At 40.5% G+C, this 27,103-nt stretch overlaps 1 protein-coding gene across 3 annotated transcripts in view; it reads left to right on the forward strand.

Moving 5' to 3' along the window:
* The window catches only part of LOC149451104 (transducin-like enhancer protein 4), a 224,396-nt gene that overhangs the window by 63,977 nt on the left and 133,316 nt on the right, over positions 1-27,103 (forward strand). For 2 of the 3 annotated variants that reach the window (XM_089691104.1, XM_089691105.1), the window contains exon 6: positions 11,312-11,386. The exons of the other annotated variant lie outside the window; for it this stretch is intronic. In XM_089691104.1, the coding sequence (XP_089547230.1) occupies positions 11,312-11,386 (75 nt within the window). The remainder of the gene's footprint in view (positions 1-11,311; positions 11,387-27,103) is intronic. 3 annotated transcript variants of the gene reach the window in all.

Consider the following 27,103-nt stretch of genomic DNA (forward strand, 5'->3'; position numbering starts at 1 on the left):
ATAAATCGCTGATTGCTGCCATTACTAGTGAAAAAAAAAAAATCTATCTCACCATTTGTAAACGCTATAACTTTCACGTAAACCAAGTATTGGGGTGTTTTTTTTTTTTTTGTTTTTTTTGTTTTTTTTTTTTATTAAAGACATGTATCAGAATACATTTTGACCTAAATTTAAATTTATAATTTTTCTTTTTTTTTTTTCTTTTTTTACTGGACAGGTTTAATTGCGTAAAAAAGTCAAAAATATAGTTTTTTTTTTTTTTTCCACAAAATTGTCGGTCTTGTTTTTATAACGCAAAAAATAAAAAATGCAGAGGCAATCAAATACCACCGAAAGAAAGCTCTATTTGTGGGGGAAAAGTGTTTGGGTACAGTGTTGCATGACTGTGTAATTGTCCGTTAAATGAATGCAGTGCCGTATTGCAAAAAATGGCCTGGTCAGGAAGGGGGGGGGGCATAAATCCTCTGAAGGGCAAGTGGTTAGAGAATCATGGAAAATCCATCAACACACAGTTGTGTTGGATTTTTGATTTTTTGATTTTTAAGCTGTTCTGAAAGCAAAGGGTGGCTCATATTACTATGTCCTTTATGGGGACACGTCAGTCTCACTTCTTCCTTGCCATTAGCTTAACGTAAAGTTTTCAAATAAGGAAAACATTTGGGCTACAATCGCGGACCTTTTTTAGAATATACAGGCAGGTCATTGGTGATTGCTGGGCTACTCCCCCTTTTTTTTTTTTTTTTTTTTCTCCCCTCCTAAACTTGACAAGTTTATTTTAAGATTTCAAGTTAAAACGGAGGTCTGATTTCTTACATTGTTTTTTTCCCATTTCTCAATTTCCCAAATAAACAAACTTTTGTTCATTATGAATTAGGCCTCATGCACACTGGACGTTTTCTTTAAGGGGCCCATTCACACCAGAAACTGCACATAACTGCGCATTTTTGACTGCATGTTTACATACATTTAAATTGTTTTTGATGTGCGTTTTGCATGCATTTTTCACTGCATTTATCCTGCAGTTGCAAGGCGTTTTTTCTATGCATTTCATGCTTGGCTTTTTTTTATTTCCTTTGAGGTCCCTATTTCTTTGTAGTTTGTAAAGAGAAACCTGTCCCATCATTGGTACATGCAGAAGAATGGTCCATATGATCACTGGGGGTCCATGCAATCGCTGTACTTTGTTCTGGAAGACTTTGACTGATATGGCTATCCTGACAAACACATGTAGTAATCAGCTTACCAGTGTTCTCCTTTCTGTCTGTTCATTTCTTATAATGTGGGTAAATCCTTGCTGTCATTTTTCTCCCAGATCTGCCTTTTTCTTCTGTTGTCCTTTTTATAATGCTTATGTCTGTGGTCATGGAGCACAGAGTACTCCAGGACCATTGTGATTATGTCCTCTGCATTTGTGGGTGACCTGTATGCCATTATGGCTATACACTGCTCTGCACACACACCACATGCACAGATCCAGGAAGTGGAATGGGGAGACAGGTTATAATATGTAAAATAATTTTAAAGGGGAACAGTGCGGTGGAGTGCAGTGCATTTGTAGTGCAGAAAAATGCAGCATGTCCTACTTTTTTTTTTTTTTTTTTTTAACTGCACTGCAATGATGTGAACTATGCCTATAGGATTACATTGACTATGACTGTCTATGCAGTTGGAGTGCAGTCAAAAATGCAGCCAACTGCATCCTACTCTATTGGATGTGAAAGGGCCCTTACTCTCCTAGAAGCTTTCCTCCTGGCAGCAGCGTTTTGGCAGAAATAAAACCACCTGACACTTGCAAAAGTGTGTAACTTGGTTAACCGCATTTAATTGCGTCAATCATTTGGGCTTTAAGTCATTTCATTGGTCAGAATAAATAGTTTATTCTAACCATTGAAATTAATGAACCTTCAAGCTCTAAATGCACCTAGTGTTAACGTGCGGTTAGACACGTTTACACACCAAATGTTTTTTCTGCCAAAATCTGCTGCTCCTGAACGCACTGGCAGTAGTGTTTGTTTTTTTTTTTTTCCTGCCAATAAATGCCTCTGAAAATTTGTGTGCATGGACACATGGGCTAACATGCTGGGGAGTTTTGAGGCAGGAGGAAAAAAATACCAGACTTCCCTAGCTGTAAAAACCGTTCAGGGTGCATAAGGCCTTATGGATAAAAATAATGTTCACATTAATAATGGTAACTTTTCTGGTGTCCCCAAGTATGGGAAATTTAGGTGGCCTGGTGAACAACCCCTGATTAGCTGTGACCCCTGCAGATTATAAAGAAACTAGAGCTGGGTGCTACTTTAAGTGAAACTTGCTGAAGTGTGTCCCCTCTTATACTTTGATGCATTATTGGGCCCTTTAATGGAATATACCCTGCTTTTGGACATCATTTATCATTACCTCTATAGATCAAGACTTTCTTAACTTATTTTCTGAAAATACCATCTTAAAGTGATTTGTAAATTCTCACCTTGTAAAATAGAAATGAAAGGCAAAACATATTTATGCATACATATACACTCATACACTCTCACGGCTTCAACTACCACCTCTATGCCGACGACACACAAATCTATCTCTCAACCCCCCACCTCACCCCCTTGGTCTCAGCCCGAATCACACACCTACTGAGCGACATATCAGACTGGATGTCGCTCCACTTCCTTAAATTGAACCTCTCCAAAACCGAGTTTCTTGCCTTCCCCCCCAGCCCGGACACCACCCTCCATTGATTTCTCCATCACATCCAACAACGCTACCATCAAACCCGCCCTGCAGGCCAGAGTACTGGGTGTCATTCTGGACTCCAACCTATCCTTCCAGCCCCAAGTCCAATCTTTAACAAACTCATGCAGACTCCACCTCCGCAACATCGCCAAAATCCGCACGTTCCTAACCCCAGAAACCACTAAACAGCTCATCCACTCCCTCATCATATCACGACTCGATTACTGCAACTCCCGCCTCACTGGCCTGCCTCGCCGCTGGCTATCCCCTCTTCAGTCCATCCTGAACACGGCTGCCAGACTCATTCACCTTTCCAACCGCACTGTCTCCGCCACCCCCCTCTGCCAATCCCTCCACTGGCTTCCGATTGCGCAACGGATCAAATTCAAAATCCTAACGCTGACGTACAAAGCTGTCCACCATACTGCCCCGAACTACATCACTGACCTAATATCCAAGTACCGCCCAGCACGCACACTCCGCTCCTCACAAGACCTCCTTCTCTCTAGTTCCCTGGTCTCCTCCTCCCATGCCCGCCTCCAGGACTTCTCCAGGGTGTCACCCATCCTCTGGAACTCCCTGCCCCAACCCATCAGATTATCACCTACTCTCCTCTCCTTTAGGCGCACCCTGAAAACCCATCTCTTCAGGGAAGCCTACCCCACCCCCTGCTAACTTGCCGACCTCCTCCACTCTTCCTACCACTCCATCCCCCACAGCTATCTCCTCCTGTGCCACCACCCCCTCCCTCCTAGATTGTAAGCTCGAAAGAGCAGGGCCCTTGATCCCCTCATGTTTTGCATTGTATTGGTATTGTTCTGTCACATGTTCTGTCTCCCTTTTGTAATGTACAGCGCTGAGCGAACTATTGGCGCTTTATAAATACTGTATAATAATAATAATAATAATACATATAAAAATTATAAATATATAAACCAAAATAAGGTCAGTGCTAATCCAGAAAATCTGAAAGTGAAAAATATGATGTGTAGCTGAATGCAATGGATACCGATATACCAACATCCTAGAAGTACTAAAAAGGGAAGTTGACGCGTTAAACACAAAAATATTGAATAATGTCAATAAATAAATACCATCAAGTGCAAAAAAATAAAATTTACACAAAACAAAAAATAATATATATAAATCCAATGGTGTTCAAATCAGTGATGTGGACTGTGATAAACTGAATCGAATAGTCCCAATGTCCACTGTATAATAAATCTTCACCCAGAGATCCGGGAACAGACGTGTCACCTCCACCAATGGCTACAATGAAAACTCGCCAGAAGATGTTGCTGTTTAGAAGAACAGCAATAGTGCTTGTATGATAAATTCCCAAGGTACGATCCTTCAGTGTACTATCGATAGTCCTACTCATATCCCGCTCCACCAGATGTCACTTGCATGCACTTTCATCCTCCAAAAACCACGAACTGTTCTTAGTGTAGTAGTTTTAATAAAGTGCATATATGCACCGATAAAATAGCTAATTAAAAACAAACCGCTGTGTGTTCACTTGCATAAGGGGCCGCCAGACACTCGGAATGGCAGCACGTCCTCCAGCAATAACGCCTAACAAGTCAACGCTGTTTTGTGCGACAGCGCGTCCTCAGGGGTTGAACCCCAGCAGGAACATATTAAAGAATATTTAAACCCCACATTTCATATTCCTAAGTGCCATACAGTGCCTTTAGGCCCCATTCATACTTGTGAATGGGCTGTTTGCGATTATACGCAGGAGACTCTGCAGGATTCTCTGTGATTAGCTGCCGTCGGGAAGCCCTATTGAAATGTAGTCGTTCATGCCGCAATTACCTGTGGATTATGGGCCCTGGATGCAGACTGTTTAGGTGGTCATAAATGGAGCGCAACATGCTTGGATAATCTGCAGGTGAGTGTATTGTTTTGCTATATTTTTGTTTTCTATTTTTTGTAAAATGTACTGTTAAAATGACAATTTTAAAAGAAAATAACAAAAAAAAAAATACTGCCAATCTATTAGTGTTGTTTAGTAGATGAACGCTGTTGTTCACTTGGATAAGTACTTGCAGTAACAAGCTTCCCTATTTGGATGTGCACAGTATGGAGTTGTGCTATTATTGCTGTTCATCTTCTGGCAAGCACTCTATATCAGATTTCGACAGCAGACTCTTTTAGTGGGTGTCTGACAGTTAAGCTGCCATTGATGGGTGTGGCTTGACAGCCTATGTGTCTGTAAACACCCACTGTGTTGACAAGGGAGTATTATAGACATGTGAGGAATCCTACAGCTAGGTCATCTGTCTGTACAGAGCAAGCAAGCAAGCTTGTCCTATGACTTGTTTTTTTTTTTGTTTTTTTTTAAATATGTATTATTGATTGTTAGATGCTAAGCTGTGTGTTTTTGTTCCTTTCTTCTTTGTGTGTGTATTTTTTTGTATTTCACTGAACAGATTGTACCATAATTCTCCTAATTGGCCCATGCTGACTTTAATTCCGCCTCATTAACCAATACTTCAATCCCGTTGCTTCCAACTCTGATATGCTTGCAAAGCAGATAGCCTTGCAATGAGAAAAAGACACCTAATTAGAATGACAGCAAATGTGTTATTTTTATTTTATTATTTTTCCTTTACTGGCTAGAATCTCCTATGTTCTCATTTTGTGGAAAGCTTTCAGGCAGGCTGCTGTCTGTATTAATAATATATTAAAATGTCACTGTCGGGTTCTCCCCACCCTGTACAAACATGTTTGACATGCATCGCCCGCATGCTCCTTGCTGCAATGGCCAGTTATAGATTGAGGTGGTTGCCATTTGTTTGTACTGTTGGTTAATTGGTGAGGGATGCATTAAATACCTTCACTGCAATTGTGCCCTTGCTGGGTGTCCAGTGTGCCCCTGTACCTTTTTTTATGAAGGGGTTGGCTTCCTCTAGGCATACCTGCCCTTAATCTATTTATTGTTATACAGGTGAAACTCGAAAAATTAGAATATCGTGCAAAAGTTCATTTATTTCATTAATGCAACTTAACCACTTCAAGTCCAGACACATTCAACCCCTTCCTGTCCAGTCCAATTTTCAGCTTTCAGCACTATCACACTTTGAAAGACAATTGCACGGTCATGCAACACTGTACCCATATGAATTTTTTTAGCATTTCTTTGAGACAGATAAAGCTTTATTTTGGTGGTATTTATTCACCACTAGGATTTTTATTTTTTGTTTTGCTATGTAAATGAAAAAGTCCAAAAATTTTGGAAAAAAGTTTTTCTTATAAAATTTTGCAAATAAATAGTATTTTATCATAAATCTTGGCCAAAATTGATTCCATTATCTTTTTAGTAAAAAAAAAAAACTACTACTTGTGGGGGGTGATGAAGATTTTTTTTTTTTTTTTTACACTGATTGCTTTTACACCCAGGGCGCGCGCACAGCTAGAAAATGCGGGTGCCGTTTATGAATGGCAACCCGCTCCTGGAGTGCCACCGTCCTGCCATTTATAAACAGCAGGCAGACGGCAAGTGGTTAAAAGGTGAAACTAATATATGAGATAGACTCATTACATGCAAAGCAAGATAGTTCAAGCTGTGATTTGTCATAATTGTGATGATTATGGCTTACAGCTCATGAAAACCCCAAATCCACAATCTCAGAAAATTAGAATATTACATGCAATCAATAAAACAAGGATTGTACATAGAACAATATCGGACCTCTGAAAAGTAGAAGCATGCATATGTACTCAGTACTTGGTTTGGGCCCCTTTTGCAGCAATTACTGCCTCAGTGCGGCGTGGCATGGAAGCTATCAGCCTGTGGCACTGCTGAGTTGTTATGGAAGACCAGGATGCTTCAATAGCGGCCTTCAGCTCTTCTGCATTGTTCGGTCTCATGTCTCTCATTTTTCTCTTGGCAATGCCCCATAGATTCTCTATGGGGTTCATGTCAGGCAAGTTTGCTGGCCAATCAAGCACAGTAATCCCACGGTCATTGAACCAGGTTTTGGTGCTTTTGGCAGTGTGGGCAGGTGCCAAGTCCTGCTGGAAAATGAAGTCCGCATCCCCAAAAAGCTCTTCTGCGGAAGGAAGCATGAAGTGCTCCAAAATCTCCTGGTAGATGGCTGCGTTGACCCTGGACTTAATGAAGCACAGTGGACTATCACCAGCAGATGAGATGGCTCCCCAAATCAACACAGACTGTGGAAACTTCACACTGGACTTCAAGTATCTTGCAGTGTGTGCCTCTCCATTCTTCCTCCATACTCTGGGTCCTTGGTTTCCAAATGAGATGCAAAAGTTGCTCTCATCAGAAAAGAGGACTTTGGACTACTGAGCAACAGACCAGGTCTGTTTTTCTTTAGCCCAGGTAAGACGCTTCTGACGTTGTTTGTTGTTCAGGAGTGGCTTGACAAGAGGAATACGACATTTGAAGCCCATGTCCAGGATCCGTCTGTGTGTGTGTGGTGGCTCTTGATGCACTGACTCCAGCCTCAGTCCACTCCTTGTGAAAGTCCCCAACACTTTTGAATGGCCTTTTCCTGACAATCCTCTCCAGGCTGCGGTCATCCCTGCTGCTTGTGCACCTTTTTCTTCCACTTTTCCCTTCCACATAACTTTCTATTAATGTGCTTTGATACAGCACTTTGGGCACATCCAACTTGTTTTGCAATTACCTTTTGAAGCTTTCCCTCATTATGGAGGGTGTCAGTGATGGTTTTCTGCACAATTGTCAGGTCATCAGTCTTTCCCATGATTGTGATTCCTACTGAACCAGACTGAGAGACAATTTAAAGGCTCAGGAACCCTTTGCAGGTGTTATGGCTTAATTAGCTGATTAGAGTGGGACACTTTGAGCCTAGAATATTGAACCTTTTCACAATATTCTAATTTTCTGAGATTGTGGATTTAGGGTTTTCATGAGCTGTAAACCATAATCATCACAATTATAACAAATCACGGCTTGAACTATCTTGCTTTGCATGTAATGAGTCTATCTCATATATTAGTTTCACCTTTTAAGTTGCATTACTGAAATAAATGAACTTTTGCACGATATTCTAATTTTTTGAGTTTCACCAGTATGTGCTCCAACTTTGGAGCCTCTCAGAGTTTGAGTTAGGACTGCAGTACACTAGGGTGCCATGAAGTGGCCTTGCAGCTTACACATGTATTTTCAAAGGTGTGCAAACTAAGCCCCTGGTTGTAATGTGAACTGTGACAGGACAATTTGGTTTGTTGCAGGCTGTCTGGTAAGCAAGCTGGGCATTTTTCTTTGTTGTCTCATCACCTTGTGCGTGTTCTTATGGACAGATACAGCATATATCTGTAAATTGACTTTGCTGCATATCTGTGTAGCTTTGTGGAACACTGAACTCAGATGAAGTTTGGAGGCTGGCAGACCTTTATCCCCTTGCCCAAATATTCATATGGGCTTACAGCCCTGCATGCGGATGTACAATTATCCTATAGTGAACAGAAACATTTAAATATGTATTATCTTCCCTCTTCCCATAGTTCTATTTTCCACTACCTAGCTGGAGCACAGATGCCCCCTGGAAAGGCTATGTCACCAATACCTTCCCTCTTATCCTAACTGTGAGCTGCAAAGGGGGTGAAAATGTCATTTTGTATTGTGCATGACATCATCCTTGTTTCTCATATGCGCTGAATAACATTACAGTAGTCTGGGAAAAAATCCTCACACTGGCAGCTACTACAATAATTCATTCTTAGACAAATGTAGTAGCTGTCTTTTTCTCTCCTCTCCAGCTGCAGTCATTCACAACCCAAGCCACCAGCTGCTACTGTAGTACTCTGCTCTGAACTAGCTGGTGTCTGTGAGAAGAAGTGGACTCCATGTTTTATTGGTACAATGGGACCAGAGGAGGCACAGCAAGAAGTACTACAGATGTTCCATCTAGCAGCATTCAGAGTAGGCAGGGGCTGTGCAAGCTCTGTGCGCTCTGTTTGCCATTGTGGTCAGATAACAGGAAGACAGTGAGCTATCCGACCATGCTGCTCAGCAGCCATAGCACAAATTTTACCAGGGACATGTGTTCTACTCTACTGGATCCCTGGAGGATTTAACAAGTCTTTTTTTTAATTTCTAGTGAGACTTCTTTAAAGTTCACAAGAGGAACTGAAACAACTTCTTTCCCAACTACATTCTGTTGAATGCAGGATCTTGGCAGCTTGCCAGCGCTCTAATGTACACACACACAGCAGTGTTTCTGTGCTGACTGAAGCTGACCTTCGCATCCCTGTTTTAAACCTTAAAGATAAATTGCTTCACACAGCATGTAGCTAGGGAGGTCAGTGATGGCCTGTTTATAAAGCTTTTTTTTTTTTTTATGCTTGTAAAGCATACACAGTGGAATTGCATGCGTGGGAACGGTTTTGCTAATTTGTATTTCTGAGCAGCTAATCCTGTGATCAAGGCATCCATGGATAGCCAGGTTGGCGACCTGTGTTTTCTCTATTTCCTTAAAGGATCAACCAGTTCCTAGCCTGTGGTTGGATACAGGAGAAGCATCACACCAGTAGGGTCACCACCACCACTCTGCTCTCCTTTTTTGCAAACATGTTCATACTGTCAAGGCACCTCTATGTAAAGTAGTAGATCCTGATTAGCTCAGAGTGCTGTTCCTCCCTCTTTCAGCCTGAAATCTGCTTTGAGATTACAGCAAGCTGATAAGACAGTCTTGTATTTATGTGAATTCTGTTTTTTTGTAAATTAGACTTTTCAATAAATAGTTGCATTAAACTTTTTTTGACATGTTCCTGGAGATCAAACGTATTATAATATTAACCGCTTCCCCTATACCCGATAGCAGAAATACTGTACAGGGAAGCATGGGTGCACAAAATCACGTGTGTGTGTGTGTGTGTGTGTGTGTGTGTATATATATGTATGTATGTATATATATATATATATATATATATATATATGTATATATATATATATATATACATGATTTTGCATTTGCGGGTAGGGGGCACGTGCACGCCTTACCCACGCTGCCATTCACGGCTATCAATCACCGGGCCCCGGCTGGTGATTACTCGCCGGCACCCGGTGATTTCCAGTGACCCTGACGGGGAGAACTGTTTTGTTTACGAACAGTTTTTTCCTTTCAGCTCGGGCACACTGCTTTGGATGGCACAAGCACACCCCCCCCCCCCCCCCCAGTAAAACACTCCTATCACACAGTTAACCTTTTGATCGCTCCTCATGTTAACCCCTTCCTGCCCGGTGCCATTAGTTTAGTGTCAGTGCTTTTTATTAGCACTGATCACTGTATTCGTGTCACGGGGGATGTCAGTGACACCAAGTCAGTTCCCTCCAGTGTCAGAATGCCCACTGTAAATCGCTGATCGCCGCTATTACTAGTAAAAAAAAAAAAGAAGAAAAGAAGAAAATTCCAGAATCTATACCGCCATTTGTAAACACTAAAACCTTCAAGTAAATTTACACTTAATTTACACGTATTGGGATTTTTTTTTTTTTAACAAAGACATACATTTTTTGGCCTAAATTTGACAATTTGATTTTTTTAAAGTGTTTTTTTTTTTTTTACTGGACATGTTTAATAGCAAAAAGTCAAAAATATTGTTTTTCTCTTCTCCAAATTGTTGGTCTTTTTTTTTTTTTATAGCGCAAAAAATAAAAAAACACGGGTGATCAAATACCACCCAAACAAATGGATGTAAATTTCATTTCGGTGCAGTGTTCCATGACCGTGCAGTTGTCAAAGTAACGCAGCACGATACCGCAAAAAATGGCCTGGTCAGGAAGGGGGCACATCCTCAGGAGGGCACGTGGTTAAAGAAGTTGTGACTGCTGCTCATGCCCAGAACAGTTAATAAATAGAACCTTTGCAGCTGTAGACAAGGAATCTGTCTCAGTGCCAGTTGGCTTTGAAATTTTGGGACAGCCTATAAAGAAAATGATTATCAACAGAGAAAGTCTGGACTCTTGAACAACTTTTCGTGCAAATAATTGGCCCTAGTATGGGAACTCCAGCATCAGTGACCTGCTTTAGTTTTTGCTTGTAGATCAGTATGTCTAAAAATGCCTTGCAAATATTCCCCAGAAATCACAAGGCAGGGAGCAATTAAACCATTTAGTCTCTTCCCTGCTGATCTGTGGTAAACCACTTCTGGCTCTGCTATTTGATGAGGTCATGAAGGAAATTGTCCATGTGGGGACAGGTATGTTGAGCATAGTGATACAGCAGCAGGAGGATGTTTACTTTGGGTTACTAGTTAGAGGAAAGGCTGAGGTTAATGCTGATTAAAGTTCTATAATTTCCTTACAGCGAGATCTCTCCCCACACCTTGTTAACTTCAGTGAATCGTGCAGTGAAAGTGTAAAGCAGCAAACGGACATTAGTTTGTTTACACATTTCAAGGAGGAATTTTATGGAAAATGCTGCAGACGCACATACAGAGGCTGCAGTGTTTCCCATTTCCAGCAGAGTCTTTCAGATAGCCTGCAGCTGAAATGATGTTGATATATTTGACATATTTTAAGATGTATTAAAGAAGTATTCTAAAATACAGGGCAAACGTATCAACAAATAACTTTTTTTTTTTTTCATTTTAGCACCAACAGCAAGTAGTACAGGCTGTAGAACGTGCCAAACAAGTGACCATGGCGGAGCTGAATGCAATTATTGGGGTATGTTATCTTTCCTTCAAGTAAAAAATTTTTTTTTTTTTTTAATAAACTATTAATTTTACAAGTGCACATTAAATACAAGGTGGATCCATTATTTATTCTACAATTTATGGTTTACCTATATTGTACATTCACATCACTAGTTTATTACTTTCAAACCAAGGCCAATTCTGACATTTCTCACATACATGTAAAAATCTGCATTTTTGTGCTTGAAAAATACTTAGAACCTCTTTTTCTCACCCTGTAGAAGTGATCGTGTGGCTGTAGATCCATTTGGATCACTTCTACAGGAAAATCTATTGCCAGCTCTAACAATTATACCAGGATCATGGCTGCCTCTGTAGCCATGGTCCTGGTATCACGTCTTTCCAACAAGGATGTATATATGCTATTGGGAAGCAGTTAAGAGCTTAAAATCTATGGTCCCTGTCTCACATGCATATACAGTACATTCTCATACTAGTGCCAAATTAGACAGGAGCCAACTGACCTACCAGCATGCCTTTGGAAGGGAGGAAATTGGAGTACCCGGAGGAACCTGACTTAAACACAGGGAAGACCTGCAAAGTCAATGCGGGTAGTGTCCTGGCTGGGATTCAAACTGAAAATCCTAGTGCTGCAAGGCATAAGTCCTGTCCCCTTTCATGATACTTCGTTTGCAGAAAATACTGTGCTTTCTATTGGTAGTGCGTTCTTCTAAAAATCCATATCTGTTTATATGAACTAGAGACACAGACGGGTGTGTACCTTCAAGTGTGTGTGTGTATGTGTGTGTAGAGAACCAGACAGCAGGAAATCCAAGCTATTCTATTCACATTATAGTGGTAAAGTAACTGAGCAAATGTGTAAAAGACTGCCTTTAATGTAACACCTGCTAGTGCCAAAAAATATGCACACAAAATATAAAATTTATACAAAAGCACTGTAAACTCCTTTTTAAAATCTACTTTATATTTTCTTAGTCTTTAAAAAAAGAAAAAAAAATTGTAATGGAAATCCAAAATGGTATTTAAAGAAAATAAGAACATGAAATGTCCAGGTATACCAGTGCTGGGTGGTCAAGCAGACAGGCCCAAGCATTGTTACATAGGGGTGGAAGGGAAAAATCTTAACTCTTTGTTACTGTGACCTAGAACTTGGTTTTTATTTTCAAGCTCCAGCAGTGAAACAAGAAAAAATATTTATCAGCAATGAAGGGGAAGGCCGAAGGCCTATTAAACAAACATTTTTATTCTTTGTAACCCCCTTTGCCTTGTGCATGCAAATGTGATAATAAGAAAAAAAATGAGTTTCCTTCGTAGTCTGCTGCTTCTCCTTCATTGTCCAATCACTGTTGGGAAGAAGATGTACTGCCTATAGTAATACTATAGTTCTTTCTTTTTGTTTGTTTTGTTTTTTTTTAGTAAGATAGAGAGGTTTATATGTACCTGCTCTGTGCAACGATATTGCACAGGGTGATCCCTTTCCTCTTCTGTAGTGTCTCCTGCCGACACTGTCTGCATCTTCTTCTTGAGGGTGCCCCCATCACAAGCTGTATGCTATGGGGACACCTGTGCATGCACACTTCCAAGCCAGGCTGTGTGCGTCCATACACACAAATAATGTAGCTTGGCCACGCCCTCCACTTTTTCCTCACAGGATTTGACTGACAGTCAGTGGCTCCCACTGCTGCCTAAGTCTCCTTTTGATACTAAGAAGTGAAGGGAGAAGACCTACAGCTGGGCACAGTGCTGGATCAATCAGAGGAGACAGGTAAGTGTTTAGGGCCAAAGGGTAGAAAGGGTAGCTAAAAGGTTTTTTACCTTAACACAGGGAATGCATTAAGTGGTTGTAAACCTTCGACATGAAATATGAACAAAGTATATGCCTCTATAGTGTGTACTTGTCTCAATTAAGAGCACTAACTCTTGTTTCTGTCTGCTTCTTTGTTCCTCTGCTATCAGCATGAGTCACTTCTGACACATTTTCCTGACACCAACAGAAAAATGGAGACAGGAGAGGGACCTCCTTCAGAGTGACAGTCTCAGCTCTGTTCTTGTGTGTTCCCCTCCGCTCTCAGAGCTCTCTTCCCTGAGCTCTTCAAAATGTAATTTCAGCTCTCTGCACCTTTTTTTTTTTTTTTTTTTTTTTCTGAACTCTCAGACAAGCTTTTTAAATTCACTTTGATCAGGTGTAGATAAGAGGAGTCTGCAGACAGGTACAACTGTAGGAGAATTTGTTTCATCTCTATGTATCATGTGAGGCCAGTCACTTTACTGGGTATATGTAAGGGTTTACAACCACTTTAAGGTAAAAAATGTTTAGACTGTAGAACAAAGTCAGCAGCCTACTGTGCTGCATGGAAGATGTAAAACTTAAGCTGGCTATACATTGAGTGAATGTTGGCCAGTTTGTGATAAACCAGCTGAAACTAGCTCCATGTTTGGTTCTCTCGACCACCTCACACCCTCCATCCCTTAAACTGAAGGAGCCGAGTATACATTTGTCAGCTGAACAGCGCCCACATCCAATCTGATGCAGATACTGTTGGGGTATTTTGACAGGCAGCAAGGCCAGCCATGAGAATGCAATGGCTGCAGCAGGAGATTCATCACGGATATGAATCTGGAAAGACATTTGTTTTGACTGTATATTTAGCGGTTTGCATAAAGATCAGTCTTGCTTTTTGGGTAAAGTGTGGGGTGATGTCATAACTTGACATAAGTGGATGTTTTCTCAGTTAACTAAAAGCAGACAACCATTGATGAGCTTATTTGTTCCACTCTTGCCTCTTCTATGAAAAAAAAAATGAAGAAACATAACAGCATGGTCTCCCCAACAAAAGCGGCTTTTAATGGAAGCCATGCTCACATTCTGTCAGACTGTGGATCTGGCCAGTCATTTTGTTTACATTTCTGATTCAAAGTAAAGCAACAATGAAATATTGTCTGTTTCACATCACAATGCAGAGGTGAAAAATCAAGATTTAATAACACATTATTCAATCCGTAATTATACAGCTGGTGCAAGCCGCTAAGTTATTCTAATGAAGGCACTACAACTGTACTTTTCTTCTTCGCCCCCTCCCAAATGCTTTTTCTTTTGTGTATAGATTATACATAAAAGTCTTTTCCTCTTTTATTCAGTGTATCAAACACACTTTGAAATGCTAATTATTCCATTTACTTTCATTAAAATTCAAATTGCTGAGTGAAGATGTGGATAAGGGTCGCAGAATAATCAATCTGAAGTGAAGATATTGCCTCAATTATGCCTCTGTCTTTAACAAGGAAATCAGCACTCTCTGATCCTTGCTGACGGAGGTAGAGTGCAATGTTCTGATTGTGGCCTGCATTTAATGGGCTATTTCTTATTCTGTTTTGTGCCCCTTTGACCACAGGAGAATACTGGTAGTCAATTAAGGGTTATAAATGGAGAAAGAGTAACCTTTTATTTCCTGTGAAGTTCCCCAATAAAAATGACAAATCTGAGGAAGCTGTGTTCAGCCATGAATAACATTTGCTGCAAGCTCTTAGCGCACAAGTAGGCAGTGAGGAGGCTGTTGCTCTTTATATATACTGCATATATACATATGCATGCGTTCATACATGCATATGTACTTGGTAAAGAGGGAGATGGAAATAATCACGATTTCATATGTATTCTTAGATTAATTTTCTAAACTGCATTGAAAGAATAGGCTGTGGCTGAGAGAGGTATGAGTACCCTCTAATGACTGAACAGGCAACGTTAGGCCTCACTTAAGGAGAACATGCACCCGAGTACTAAAATGGAGCAGTTCAGTCTACAAAAGACTTACATGGTGAAGCTGAGTACATCTCTGGAATACTTGCAAATGTTGCCATGTTTTATATCTCGAACGCATTAAAAGTTCAGGAAAGTAACTTTTGTTGCACAGGAAATATAGTGTATTCCAGCCATCCTCTCTGACATGACAACACAGCTCTCAGTTCCTAGGCATGTTGTCAGCTCTGCCTACTTCATTTTTGAATTACTACAAAGAACACCTGCCCTCCAACCTTTTTTTTTTCTTTATAACCCCTCTTTGTGCACAGACAGAGAGCACTGGAAATAATCAGCTCACAGGATTTGTGACAAAATCAACAACTATTTTTTTTTTTTTTTTTTTGATTTATCGAATCAACATAACTTAACACTTTCAATTGTAGATTTAGCAGATTAAAAGGGAGCAAATATGAGAAGCTAGTTGTTGGGGTTTACATACCCTTTTAAAGCTGAACTCCGGAGAAAATACAAATCCTCCCTTTTACTGCCTCCCAAACAATGCAAGGGTCAAATGCACATTTTTGCCTAGGATACAAGTAAGAAGGCCTTTTTCTTGAAAGAATGTTTACTAAAAGTATAAAGACAAACAAGGAACACAATGACAGCAAACAGTCATCCTATATGACAGACACAGTAGTTACATCAATTAATCAAATATTCAGTGCAGTATTCATACAAAAGGGTACGGAAAGGAGCACTGAAATATACATCTCAAGAGGTTATACTGTTAGTATTAGAGTACAAACAAACTGGGCCACCATATAAATATTCAAATAAAAGTGGGAGTGCAGGGTAGATATTAGCAGGGAAGAGGGTTATGACTAGCAAAACGAGTCACATATCTAATAGGTAAGGAACTCTTGGAACATGAGTATTACAGTATTCATATGCTCTGTAGACAGTACCACAATTTTAGATCAAACAGTCAGTCCTTAAGCATAAACCCAACCGTTCCATACTTTGTCAAATCTTTAGGGCAATTCTGGACATTTTAAGTGATTTTATACAGAGGGAGTACTTTTATTTTTTGCAGTTTTCCACCCTTGTCCTGAGGGAATGGAGTAGATTACCACTTTATGGTGTACATATTTCATTAGTAACTCGATATACTCCTTGTGCTCACTGAAAATTCACTATATTGTCTCTTTTAACTAAGTTTTTATGCATTTTTATACTTCAGATTATGTACTTGAAATAACATAAGATCAAAGCTTTCTTATTTGCTACTTCCTTTCAACATGCTTCTACCTGGGAGAAAAACATAGGAAGTGTGCATCAAGCTTTGTTCTGTTCTGTCTGGGGGGGAAAAAAGCTCTCCCATTTTTTTTCTCTACAGCTCCAGAGCTGTTCCTGTGCACAACAGTAGAGGAGCTGGCCTCAGGTAGGTCATAGACTGTGTGCATGGTTCAGAACAGTCCATGGGAGCTCAGAGCACCTTACTACATGTTGTTTTTCTTGCTCTTCCTCCTTTGGTGACAAAATCCTGTTCTCGTACTTTTCCAGTTGTGAGGTCTATGAAGTGAATCTTCTCTATCCACTCCCTTCCTTCTGAAGGTTCCATACAGTGTTTCAGAGACACAGGAGATTTAAAAAGAGAGGCACAGGCTTTATAATGTCTGTACCACTCTTCTAAGTTGAGAACACAAAGCCGGTGATGCCTCTAATTGATAAACAGGAATGTTATTGATTAATACTCCCTTCCTTTGGTGATCTTGCTTTACCCCCTGTATTTTCTCCCATTTTTTAAAATTTCTCCATCTTCTTTCCATCTTTTATCTGGATTATATTTCCATTCTTGAAGATGGATCAATACTATATTGGTTTACATTTTATGGCTCCCGTTGATCTAAGCAGCTATTGAGCCACGCATTGCGAACATGTTTATATTCATTACTATGCATTTTTTCCTTCTTCTTGAGCCTGCAATTGGAACAGATTGCATGTTCTGCACTGTTGATTCTCATACTGCAGATCTTAAACAACAATTTGTTTGCTGGTGGTGAACAGGTTTAAAAACAGAATGTTTTCCCGAAACCTGTAAAGATTTGGCTTTTTTTTTTTTTTTTTTATAATAAACAATGCCATATCAGTACTGTAAATTATTTTTATTGCATCTTCATAATTTCAGGTAACCATTTTGGCAAAGCAAATTAGATTTGTAAAACAAATAGACCACCTTTTAAGTTATGTTAAAACAACACTCTAGGCCCATCAAGTTTTGGTGAACGGGGGGGGGGGAATATTATATTTACATATTATATTATTAATATACAGGATTTACATAGCACCAACAGTTTGCTCAGCGCTTTACAATATAACAGGAGACAATACATCAACAATACAGTTCAATTCAAGAGGGATATGAGGGCCCTGCTCCTTGGAGCTTACACATCATTGGATTCAGGTGTTTCAGTTACCTCCATAGCCATAGGTGTATAAAATCAAGCACCTAGGCATGCAGACTGCTTCTACAAACATTTTTGAAAGAATGGGTCGATCTCAGGAGCAAGTGAATTCAAGTGTGGTACTGTGATAGGTTGCCACCTATCAATAAGTCAAATTCATGAAATTTCTTTGCTAGTAAGGCTCCATGCACACTGGGCATTTTAACCATTTCAATACCGGGCAATTTTACACCTTCCTGCCCAGGCCATTTTTCACGTTTCAGCGCTCTCACACTTTGAATGACAATTGCGCGGTCATACAACATTGTACCCAAAGTAAAATTTTATCATTTTCTTCACACAACTAGAGCTTTCTTTTGGTGGTATTTAATCACCGCTGGGGTTTTTATTTTTTGCTAAATTAACAAAAAAAGACCGAAAATTTTGAAAAAAAACCCACGTTTTTCTTTGTTTCTGTTATAAAAGTTTGTAAATAAATAATTGTTCTTCATAAATTTAGGCCAAGATGTATTCTGCTACATGTCTTTGGTGAAAATAACCCAAATTAGGATGTATTATTTAGTTTGTAGGAAAGTTATAGAGTTCACAAACTATGGTATAGATCTGAAAAATTGATCAATCCTGAAGTACTGACCGCCAATCTAATTTCTTGAGGTCCAAGAATGTCAGAACAGTACAGATATCCCCAAATGACCCCTTTTTTGCAAAGTAGACAGTCTGACGTACTTCATAAGAGGCATGGCGCGTTTTTTGAAGTTGTTTTTTTTGTCATAATTTTTTGGAAAATTAAAAAAAATATTTTCACTATTTTTTTTTCTACATACTGTCACCAGTGCAGTACAGCGTCATCGTATAACTGGCATGGCGGTGAACAGGGACACTGACTGGTGACAGTATGAAAAAAAAATATATATATATTTTTCTTTTTTTATTTTTGTATTTTTTAAATTTTTTGTTACTTTTTTTAATTTTTTTTTCATATTTTATGACCAAAGTAGTACAGTGTTACCATAGTAACATTGTACTACTTAGGGGAAGTGATCAGTATTTTTTTTTTTTTTTTTTTTTTTTTTACACACAATTTGCTTATAGCAAAGAATTACTTTGCTATAAGCAAGCATTTACCAGAATGAAATCGATTCATTCAGGTTTTTTTTTTTTTTTTTGTGCTTAGCTGTGATTTGGCCACAGCTAATCACATGACATGTACATGTGACCTGCTGTGACCATTCACAGCTAGGCACTAGTATACAATGGATGGCATGAATGAAGCCACCCATTGTATACAACTGTCATGTGAGCTGCTGTGATTGGTCACATGGTACCGGCAACGGGGGTCGGTACTCAGATCTGTCATCGGCCATGTCCGAGGTACACGGCCGGTGACAGATTGCGTCGCTGTGCGGCTCTGCAACCGCGCATGTGCGGGAGCACGCCAAATGGCGTGCACCCGGAAAGGTGAAGCATTGTTGCTGCGGCCAAACGGCTATAGGCCGGGCGGCTAATGGTTAATAATGCTGGTAACATTAGCTGCGTAAAGTCACGTTTAAAAACTTTTTTACATTTTTGAATTTTGTTTTGCCACGTTTATTCACATTTGCATTTTTAGCTTTTATTTACCAAAAAACTTTCTATTTTTTTTTTGGCTAAAAAAAAACCCATCCAAAAACGCTGGTTTGCTGCGATTTACCATGTTTTTCAGCGTTAGAGCGTTTTTACAGCCAAAAAACCCCTCCAGAAACCCACTAGTACTGGGCTTTTTTTCCCCAGCCAAAAAACATTGATTACAGTCTGTGTGCATAGGATAACATGCTGGGGAGGTTACTGGCTGTAGAAAAAAAGTCAAAAGCCAAAAACAGCAGCTATAAAAACGTCCCTTGTGCATGATTTAATATTCCACGGTCAACTGTTAGTGGTATTCTAACAAAGTGGAAGAAACTGGGAACAGCAACTCTGTCACGAAGTGGTAGGCCACATAAAAAGACAGAGCGGGTTACGCACATGCTGAAGTGCACAGTGCGCAGAAGTTAAGTCTGCAGAGTCCATAGCTAAAGACCTCCAAACTTTGTGTGGCCTTCAGATTAGCACAAGAAGGTGCATAGAGAGCTTCATGGAATGGGCTTGCATGGCCGAGCAGCTGCATCCAAGCCTTAACTCACAAAGTGCAATGCAAAGCGCCGAATGCAGTGGTGTAAAGCACACCACCAATGGGACTCTAGAGCAGTGGAGACCTGTTCTCCGTAGTTATGAATCAAGCTTCTCTGTATGGCAATCTGATGGATGTGTCTGTGTTTGGAGGTTGCCAGGGAACAGAACTTGTCTGACTGCATTATGCCAAGTGTTGCTTGGCCCCCTAGTTCCCATGCAGGGAACACTTAAGGCGTGAGCATGCCAAGACATTTTGGACAATTTCATGCTCCAAACTTTGTGGGAACAGTTTGGGGATTTCCCCTTCCTATTCCAACATGACTGTGCATCAGTGCACAAAGCAAGATCCATAAAGACATGGATGGGCGAGTTTGGGGTGGAGGAACTTGACTGGCCTGCTGCAGATTCCCGACCTCAACCTGATAGAACACCTTTGGGATGGAAGAATGGTCAAACATTCACATAGACACACTCCTAAACCTTGTGGACAACCTTCCCAGAAGAGTTGTGGGCAAACTCAATATTGAAACCCTACGGACTGAGATTGGGATGCCATTAACCTCTTTGCGCCGGCACCTCCCGGCCCTTTAAGAGTTTCTGAAGCTGGGAGGCGGGCGGGAATTAGGGTCATGTGACCACGGTGATTCGCTGTCACGGCGGTCACATGATCGGCAAAGGTCCCGATCGCAAGAGATCGGGACCTTTCCGTGAGGCAAGGACATATGTGCTGGAGGCGTGCGCTCTCAGCACATATGTATTTTCTAATGGCACGCAAATATGTGGCCGCTCGGCTTCAAGGCCCAGACGCCAAGAGGCCGCATATTTGCGTGCGCTCAGCATCTAAGGGCTAAAGTTCATGTGCATATAAAGGCAGCTGTCCCAATACCTTTGAAAACCCATCTCAATGGGGAAAAATATCATGCTGGATATCTATACTGACAGACTGGGTAATGTGTTAGGAACATAAGGATGCCTCATCATTTGATGGAAATGCAAATTATCAACTTGGAGGACTGAATTCAAAGACACCCTGAAAATCAAAGTGAAAAGATGATGCAGCAGGCTTGTCCATTTTGCTGAAATTTCATTTTCGCAACTCAAAATGGTACTTTGTAGCTTGTATGGCCCCCCACGTGCTCGTATGCATGCCTGGGCATGCTCCTAATGAGGTAACGAATGGTGTCCTAGGGCAGTGGTGGGCAACCTTTTTTTTCAACTGAGCCAAATCTCGCCAAAACCACGATTGAAATTTATTTTGAGAGCCACATTTTTAAAACTGAAAATACATAGGATGGTACACTGTTTTTAGTTTCAATAAGTTTTTATAGTAATTCATCCCCCATATAGTAATTCATCCCCCATATAGTAATTCATCCCCCATATAGTAATTCATCCCCCATAGTAATTAATCCCCCATGTAGTAATTAATCCCCCATAGTAATTCATCCCCCATATAGTAATTCATCCCCCATAGTAATTCATCCCCCATATTAATTCATCCCTCATATAGTAGTAGTAAGTAAGTAGCAAGTAGTAAGCCAAGTCCCCCCTGTGTCAATTCACTTACCTTTGCTCCGCGCGTTCCTCTTGCCGTGTCCCGCGCCGTTCCGGTCCTCAGGGCGGACTGTGAGAGGAGCCTAGCTCCTCTCACGTTCGTCACGCTGCCCCGCCTACACACATCCTGACAGCCAATCACTGGCTATCAGGATGTGAGTGGCAGCAGAGTGGCCAATCATTGCATTTGAGCGCGCTGCCCTGGCTGTTTTTTTTTTGGATCACGCTGCAGAGTCCCTGCCGCCCGAGAGGAGGGAGGGGAGCGGGCGCCCGGCACACAAGAGCCGCATTAAAGCGTGTAAAGAGCTGCATGTGGCTCGCGAGCCGCGGCTTGCCGACCACTGTCCTAGGGTATTTCCTCCTTGACCTGGGCCAGGGCATCACTGAGCTCCTGAAAAGTCTGAGGTGCAAACTGGTGGCATTGGGTGGACTGAAACATGATATCTCAGAGGTGTTGTATTCGATTTAGGTCAGGTGAGCGTAGGGGCCATTCAATGGTATCAATTCCTTCATCCACCTGCATACTCTCGCTACATGAGGCTGGACATTGTCGTGCACCAGGAGGAACCCAGGACCCACTGCACCAGCGTAGAGTCTGACAATGGGTGCAAGGATTTCATCCCAATACCTAATGGCAGTCAGGATGCATTGTCTTGCTTGTAGAGGTCTGTGTGTCCCTCCTTGGATATGCATCCCCAGACCATCACTGACCCACCACCAAAACGGTCATGCTGAATGATGTTACAGGCAGCATAACATTCTTCACGGCTTCTCCAGACCCTTTCACGTCTGTCACATGTGCTCAGGGTGAACCTGCTCTCACCTGTGAAAAGCATAGGGGGCCAGAGGTGGACCTGCCAATTCTGATGTTCAATGGAGAATGCCAATCGAGCTGTATGGTGCCAGGCTGTGAGCACAGGGATCACTAGAGGAAGTCGGGCCCTCAGTCCACCCTCATGAAGTCGGTTTCTGATTGGTCAGAGACATTCACACGAGTGGCCTGCTGGAGGTCATTTTGTAGGGCTCTGGCAATACTAATCTTGTTCCTTCTTGCACAAAGCAGCAGATACCGGTCCTGCTGATGGGTTAAGGACCTTCTGTGGCCCTGTCCAGCTCTCCTAGAGTAACTGCCTGTCTCCTGGAATCTCCTCCATGCTCTTGAGAATGTGATGTGAAACACAGCAAACCTTCTGGCAGTGGTACATATTGATGTGCCATCCTGGAGGAGTTGGACTGCCTGTGCAACCTCTGTAGGGTCCAGGTATCGCCTTATGCTACCAGTAGTGACACTGACCCTAGCCAAATGCAAAACTAGTGAAAAACAGTCAGAAAAGATAAGTAGGGAAAAAAATGTCATTGGCCTCCTTCTGTAAAACTATTCCTGTTTTGGGGGTTGTCTCATTGTTACCCATCTAGTGCACCTGTTAATTGTATTAACACCAAATCAGCTGAAACTGATTAACAAACCCCCTCTGCTACTTAACTGGCCAGATCAATATCCCAGGAGTTTGACTTGACGCTATACTCTGATTAAAAACAGTGTTTCTTTAATTTTTTTTGAGCAGTGTATATACATACATAGCATTTTTTCAGTGGGAACATGGGGGAACGCAGTTCTGGCACCTCCAGCATGGAATGTATGTAATGGCTAGAAATGCTGGCGTGTGCTGGAAGGTCTGTTCTGCTGGCTGCTGGGGGATCTGTTGTCACTGGAGGAGATTCATTTTTGTGTGGCAGTCTGTTGCTGAGGGGTCAGTTGTTGCTGGAGGGGATCTACTGCTGTGGGAGGGATCTAGTTTTGCTTGCTGCTGGAGAGTCTATTGATGATGCTGGCTGATGGAGATCTGCTGTTGCTGGGGTGGTATTTTGTTGTGGATGTCCATTGTTGCTGGTGGACTCTACTGTTGCTGGGGGGGTATTGCTTTTATTATCATTAAGAAATTCCATACAAGTTACTTAGTGCCACAAAATGATACTTGGCTCTGGATTCTCTATAAGGAGCAGTACTGGGAGGTGGGCAAGGGGTGGAACCACTAGACTGCTCGAAGGTGGGTAGGGGCCAGAGACGTGAAGTGACTCGGAAGGGGGGAGTTCCTGCACCTATTCTCTGAGGGGAACAAAAGCCCTGTGTGTGTGTGTGTGTGTGTGTGTGTGTGTGTGTGTGTGTGTATATATATGTAATATAATTTTTTTTTTTTTAACTCCTGCGTGCATTTTTTACAACACACAAAGAGACCTCTCAGGAGTCTGACATAGTAATGCTACTGCTTCTAACCCAGCAGGAAATTATTTAGAAAAATTTGTGGAGAGTGTACACCAGAGTTGAACCAAGACCTGCCGTTCACAGTGGAGACCAGTCTATCAAAGACAGTGATGAAGGCCTAGAGGGGGGAAACTCTGCTTTGCTCCACCCAAGATGAAAAAAAAATAGCTCTTTGGAGACTGATAGAATTCAGGTTTTCAAGATCAGGGGACCTTTTTCCATTGACAAGACTAATCAACATGGTACCGATCCTCTTTGCTTTGCACTACCTTAGTGCTTAGCTTCTCAATGCATAAGTGATCTTATCTCTGCATTCAATGTGAATTATTTCAGATTCTAACATTTTTCTGTTAGCCATATGAAGTATTTAATATTTTTGTCCTTTTCAACCAGCATATAATGCTGTAGGCTTTTTTTCACTCAGCTCAGTAGCTCAAGCTGAAATGTACACAGAAATCAGAGCACGGCAGACTGTATATATAATATTTATTTCCCAATCAAGTAGTTTCCCATTAGTAATGTAGATCTTATTAGCCAATGACTGACTTGTCAATGTGTTTTAAAACCATTTCTGGTTTTATTCAGCATTATTTCATTTATGATGCAGCTGCTTTTACCATTCACCTGAATCCTTTTGTTTTTGCCATAATTGGCAAATGCTGAATATGACCTGCTGGATCTGGTTTATTAGACTCAACAGATGTTGGCTATGCACATTACTTTACTTTTCTTTTTCTTCTTGGACAACAACTGAAATAAATCGCCTACAAACATATCTTAAATACCAGGGAAAGTATTGTCATTGCATTCATCAATCAATGATGTGCGCTACTTCCTTTTCTAATTCCACACTACTTTCTCCATGTTTGTAGAAGACCTCAGTGCTTTATACAGCTAAAATATTCAGGAACAGATGTTTGCTTTTAAAATGCCTCTCAAAACACAAACTGTGCTAATAATGATAATTTTATATGAGCGCCTTTTTCATTTGTAACCATTGCCATTTCCAAGCATGTTTCTTCAATCTGCCTTTGTTCATAAAGATGAGGGCAGCTTTCCAAATCTTAACTATGGGTGAATGGGCCTTTGTCATTTTTTTCTCCCTGTAATATCAGAATTGTGTTGGTTTTCCAGGACTGAGCTAATGTCTCAGAGTATTTTATATACATTGAATAGACTGGAACAGGCCTAAATTAATCAGGCACGTATTATTTTATAGCAGAAACTAGTAATGTTATTAGATATATACTTGTGGAGTATCTCTTCTACTCTCAATATGTTTAATCTGGAGAACTTGCTTTTCCAGGGGTACAAATACAGCTTCAACAGTCTTCAAAATACAAATCATAGTATGTAATCCCACTGTTTCCATTTTTTTTTTTTTTATAAATTTTGAAGAATAGTGGCATACATGTAAATCGACTTTCTTGCCCAGTTAGATATGTGTTGTAGTGTCTTTATAAATAAATTAAACCTAGTGAGCAGTACAAAATAAGCTCTTACACAATCTCTAACCAATATGTTCTTCTACCACTCATTGAAAGCTTCTCACACATTACACATACTCATATTAATGTGCTATATAATGAAAATTCTAAATCTGTGCCATGCTTTCTCCTTAAAATACTGAAATACCCAAACCAATATGTGTCATTAAATTACCACGTGACTGTGTATATCCTCTGTTCAATATCACATGGATAATGAAAAAGTGAACATTTAAATAAACTAATGCTTTAAACCAAAAAGTGTCCCATGAAAATGGTGTAGTCCTTATTAATATTTCTCCAGTCAATATAGTGAGCCACCAGTCCGCTAGAAAACTAACCATGCTATGCTCTCCTGCCTAGTGTGGTTAGTTTTTAATTGCAACGTAGAGGGACTAGCAGGAACACCAGGGATTTCACACAAAGAAAGCAATACAAAAAGAGCGGGATACTTTTACATATAAGTTCATGGTACAGCAGGGACATATCAAAGAATATATAAATCCAACATTTCATATTCCTAACAACCTATATCACAAGAAGCAGCAGTCCTTCTCAGGAAGGCAGTACAGTCCATGACAGCCAGCCTTTCTTTTAAGGCACTGTAACGTGTGTGTACCCTTAACATTGAGTAAAAAATAAAAAGTGGATAATTTAACTGCGTTTTTGATGTATATTAGGCAAGGAGACTTTCGGACTGGTATTCTCTAGATTAGCCTCTATTTCTTTGAAATTATTCATGCAGCAATCACTCGGTTTTGTTTGTGCACATCAGCATTCACTGTAACGTGTTATTTTTGTCCACTGTTTTAAAAGACTCCCCTGTAGTTTAGCTCCTATTTGTTATGTTTCTTTGTGGGTATTGGTGCCGTGTAGGTCCAAAGCTTTATGCACTCTTCCTTGCATGGTGTGTGCTCTTGAATGCCTATTACAAGTTAAGTCCTCACAGTTGAGATAACAGATTCTGTCACGCCTACCTCATGAAAAAAGAAGGAAAAAAAAAACAACCTGGCCTACACTGGCCAATAAAATGATTGCAAAAAGCATTTTGGTTATATTTGCTATTTGTCTCTTGGCGCAAAAAAGCCTTTCACAAAAGGCATGCTGTCCAGGTGGGGAAGAAAGGCGTTTTAGCAACCCGCATGCTGCACCTCCATTTTTAGCAGTGACATTTTAATGATAGGAAGCCTGCAAAATTATTTGCCATCAATTGTGAAGGCAATAACAAGCCTTGGTGGTTTTTCATACTCTGTGTTAAGTGCTTTCAAAATGACAGCGTAAACTGTGTCAGAGAACTCCAAGGAAGTAAAACTGATTAAAATGTTCATGCTTGAATGCTGCTGATGGAATAGTTCATTTGGACTTTCCATACCTCCTGCAGCTCAAGCTGAAATATTAAAATTCAGTGGATTTAAATCTCTCTCTCTCTTTCTCTCTCCCCCCTCATCTCAGGAAAAAAACATTACATTTTAATAGGTTTTAAACTCATAATTCATTGGTTTGAAGCAGCACATATTAAATCTATTTAAATATTACTTAGGTGGTGACTTAAATGAATTTTGCCTCTTAATATTCCTTGTGCCACAATATAACAGAATTTGTTTACATGGAATTTTTAAAAGGGGGTGGGGAGGCTTTCAAAATCTTGTTTCAGCTTTCACAGATGGCTGTATTTTTTTTTTTTTTACCTTTTTTTTTTAATTGTGTAATACTCCATATTTTTATGCTATGGATATGTGTTTATACAGCTTTGTCTGAAATCTGCTGGAAAGTACCAACCATAGCCTGTAAGTCACCTTGCACATACAGTATCTCACAGAAGTGAGTACACCCCTCATATTTTTGTAAATATCTTTTCATGTGACAACAATGAAGAAATGACCTTTTGTTACAATGTAAAGTAGTAAGTGCACAGCTTGTATAACAGTGTAAGTTTGCTGTCCCCTCAAAATAACTCAACACACAGCCATTAATGTCTAAACCGCTGGCAACAAAAGTGAGTACACTCTTAAGTGAAAATGTCCAAATTGGGCCCAAAGTGTCAATATTTTGTGTGGCCACCATTATTTTC

Source organism: Staurois parvus, unplaced genomic scaffold (genome assembly GCF_062004578.1).
Source record: "Staurois parvus isolate SC_StPar_1 unplaced genomic scaffold, SC_StPar_1.0 ptg000549l, whole genome shotgun sequence".
In the NCBI taxonomy this organism is placed as follows: domain Eukaryota; kingdom Metazoa; phylum Chordata; class Amphibia; order Anura; family Ranidae; genus Staurois; species Staurois parvus.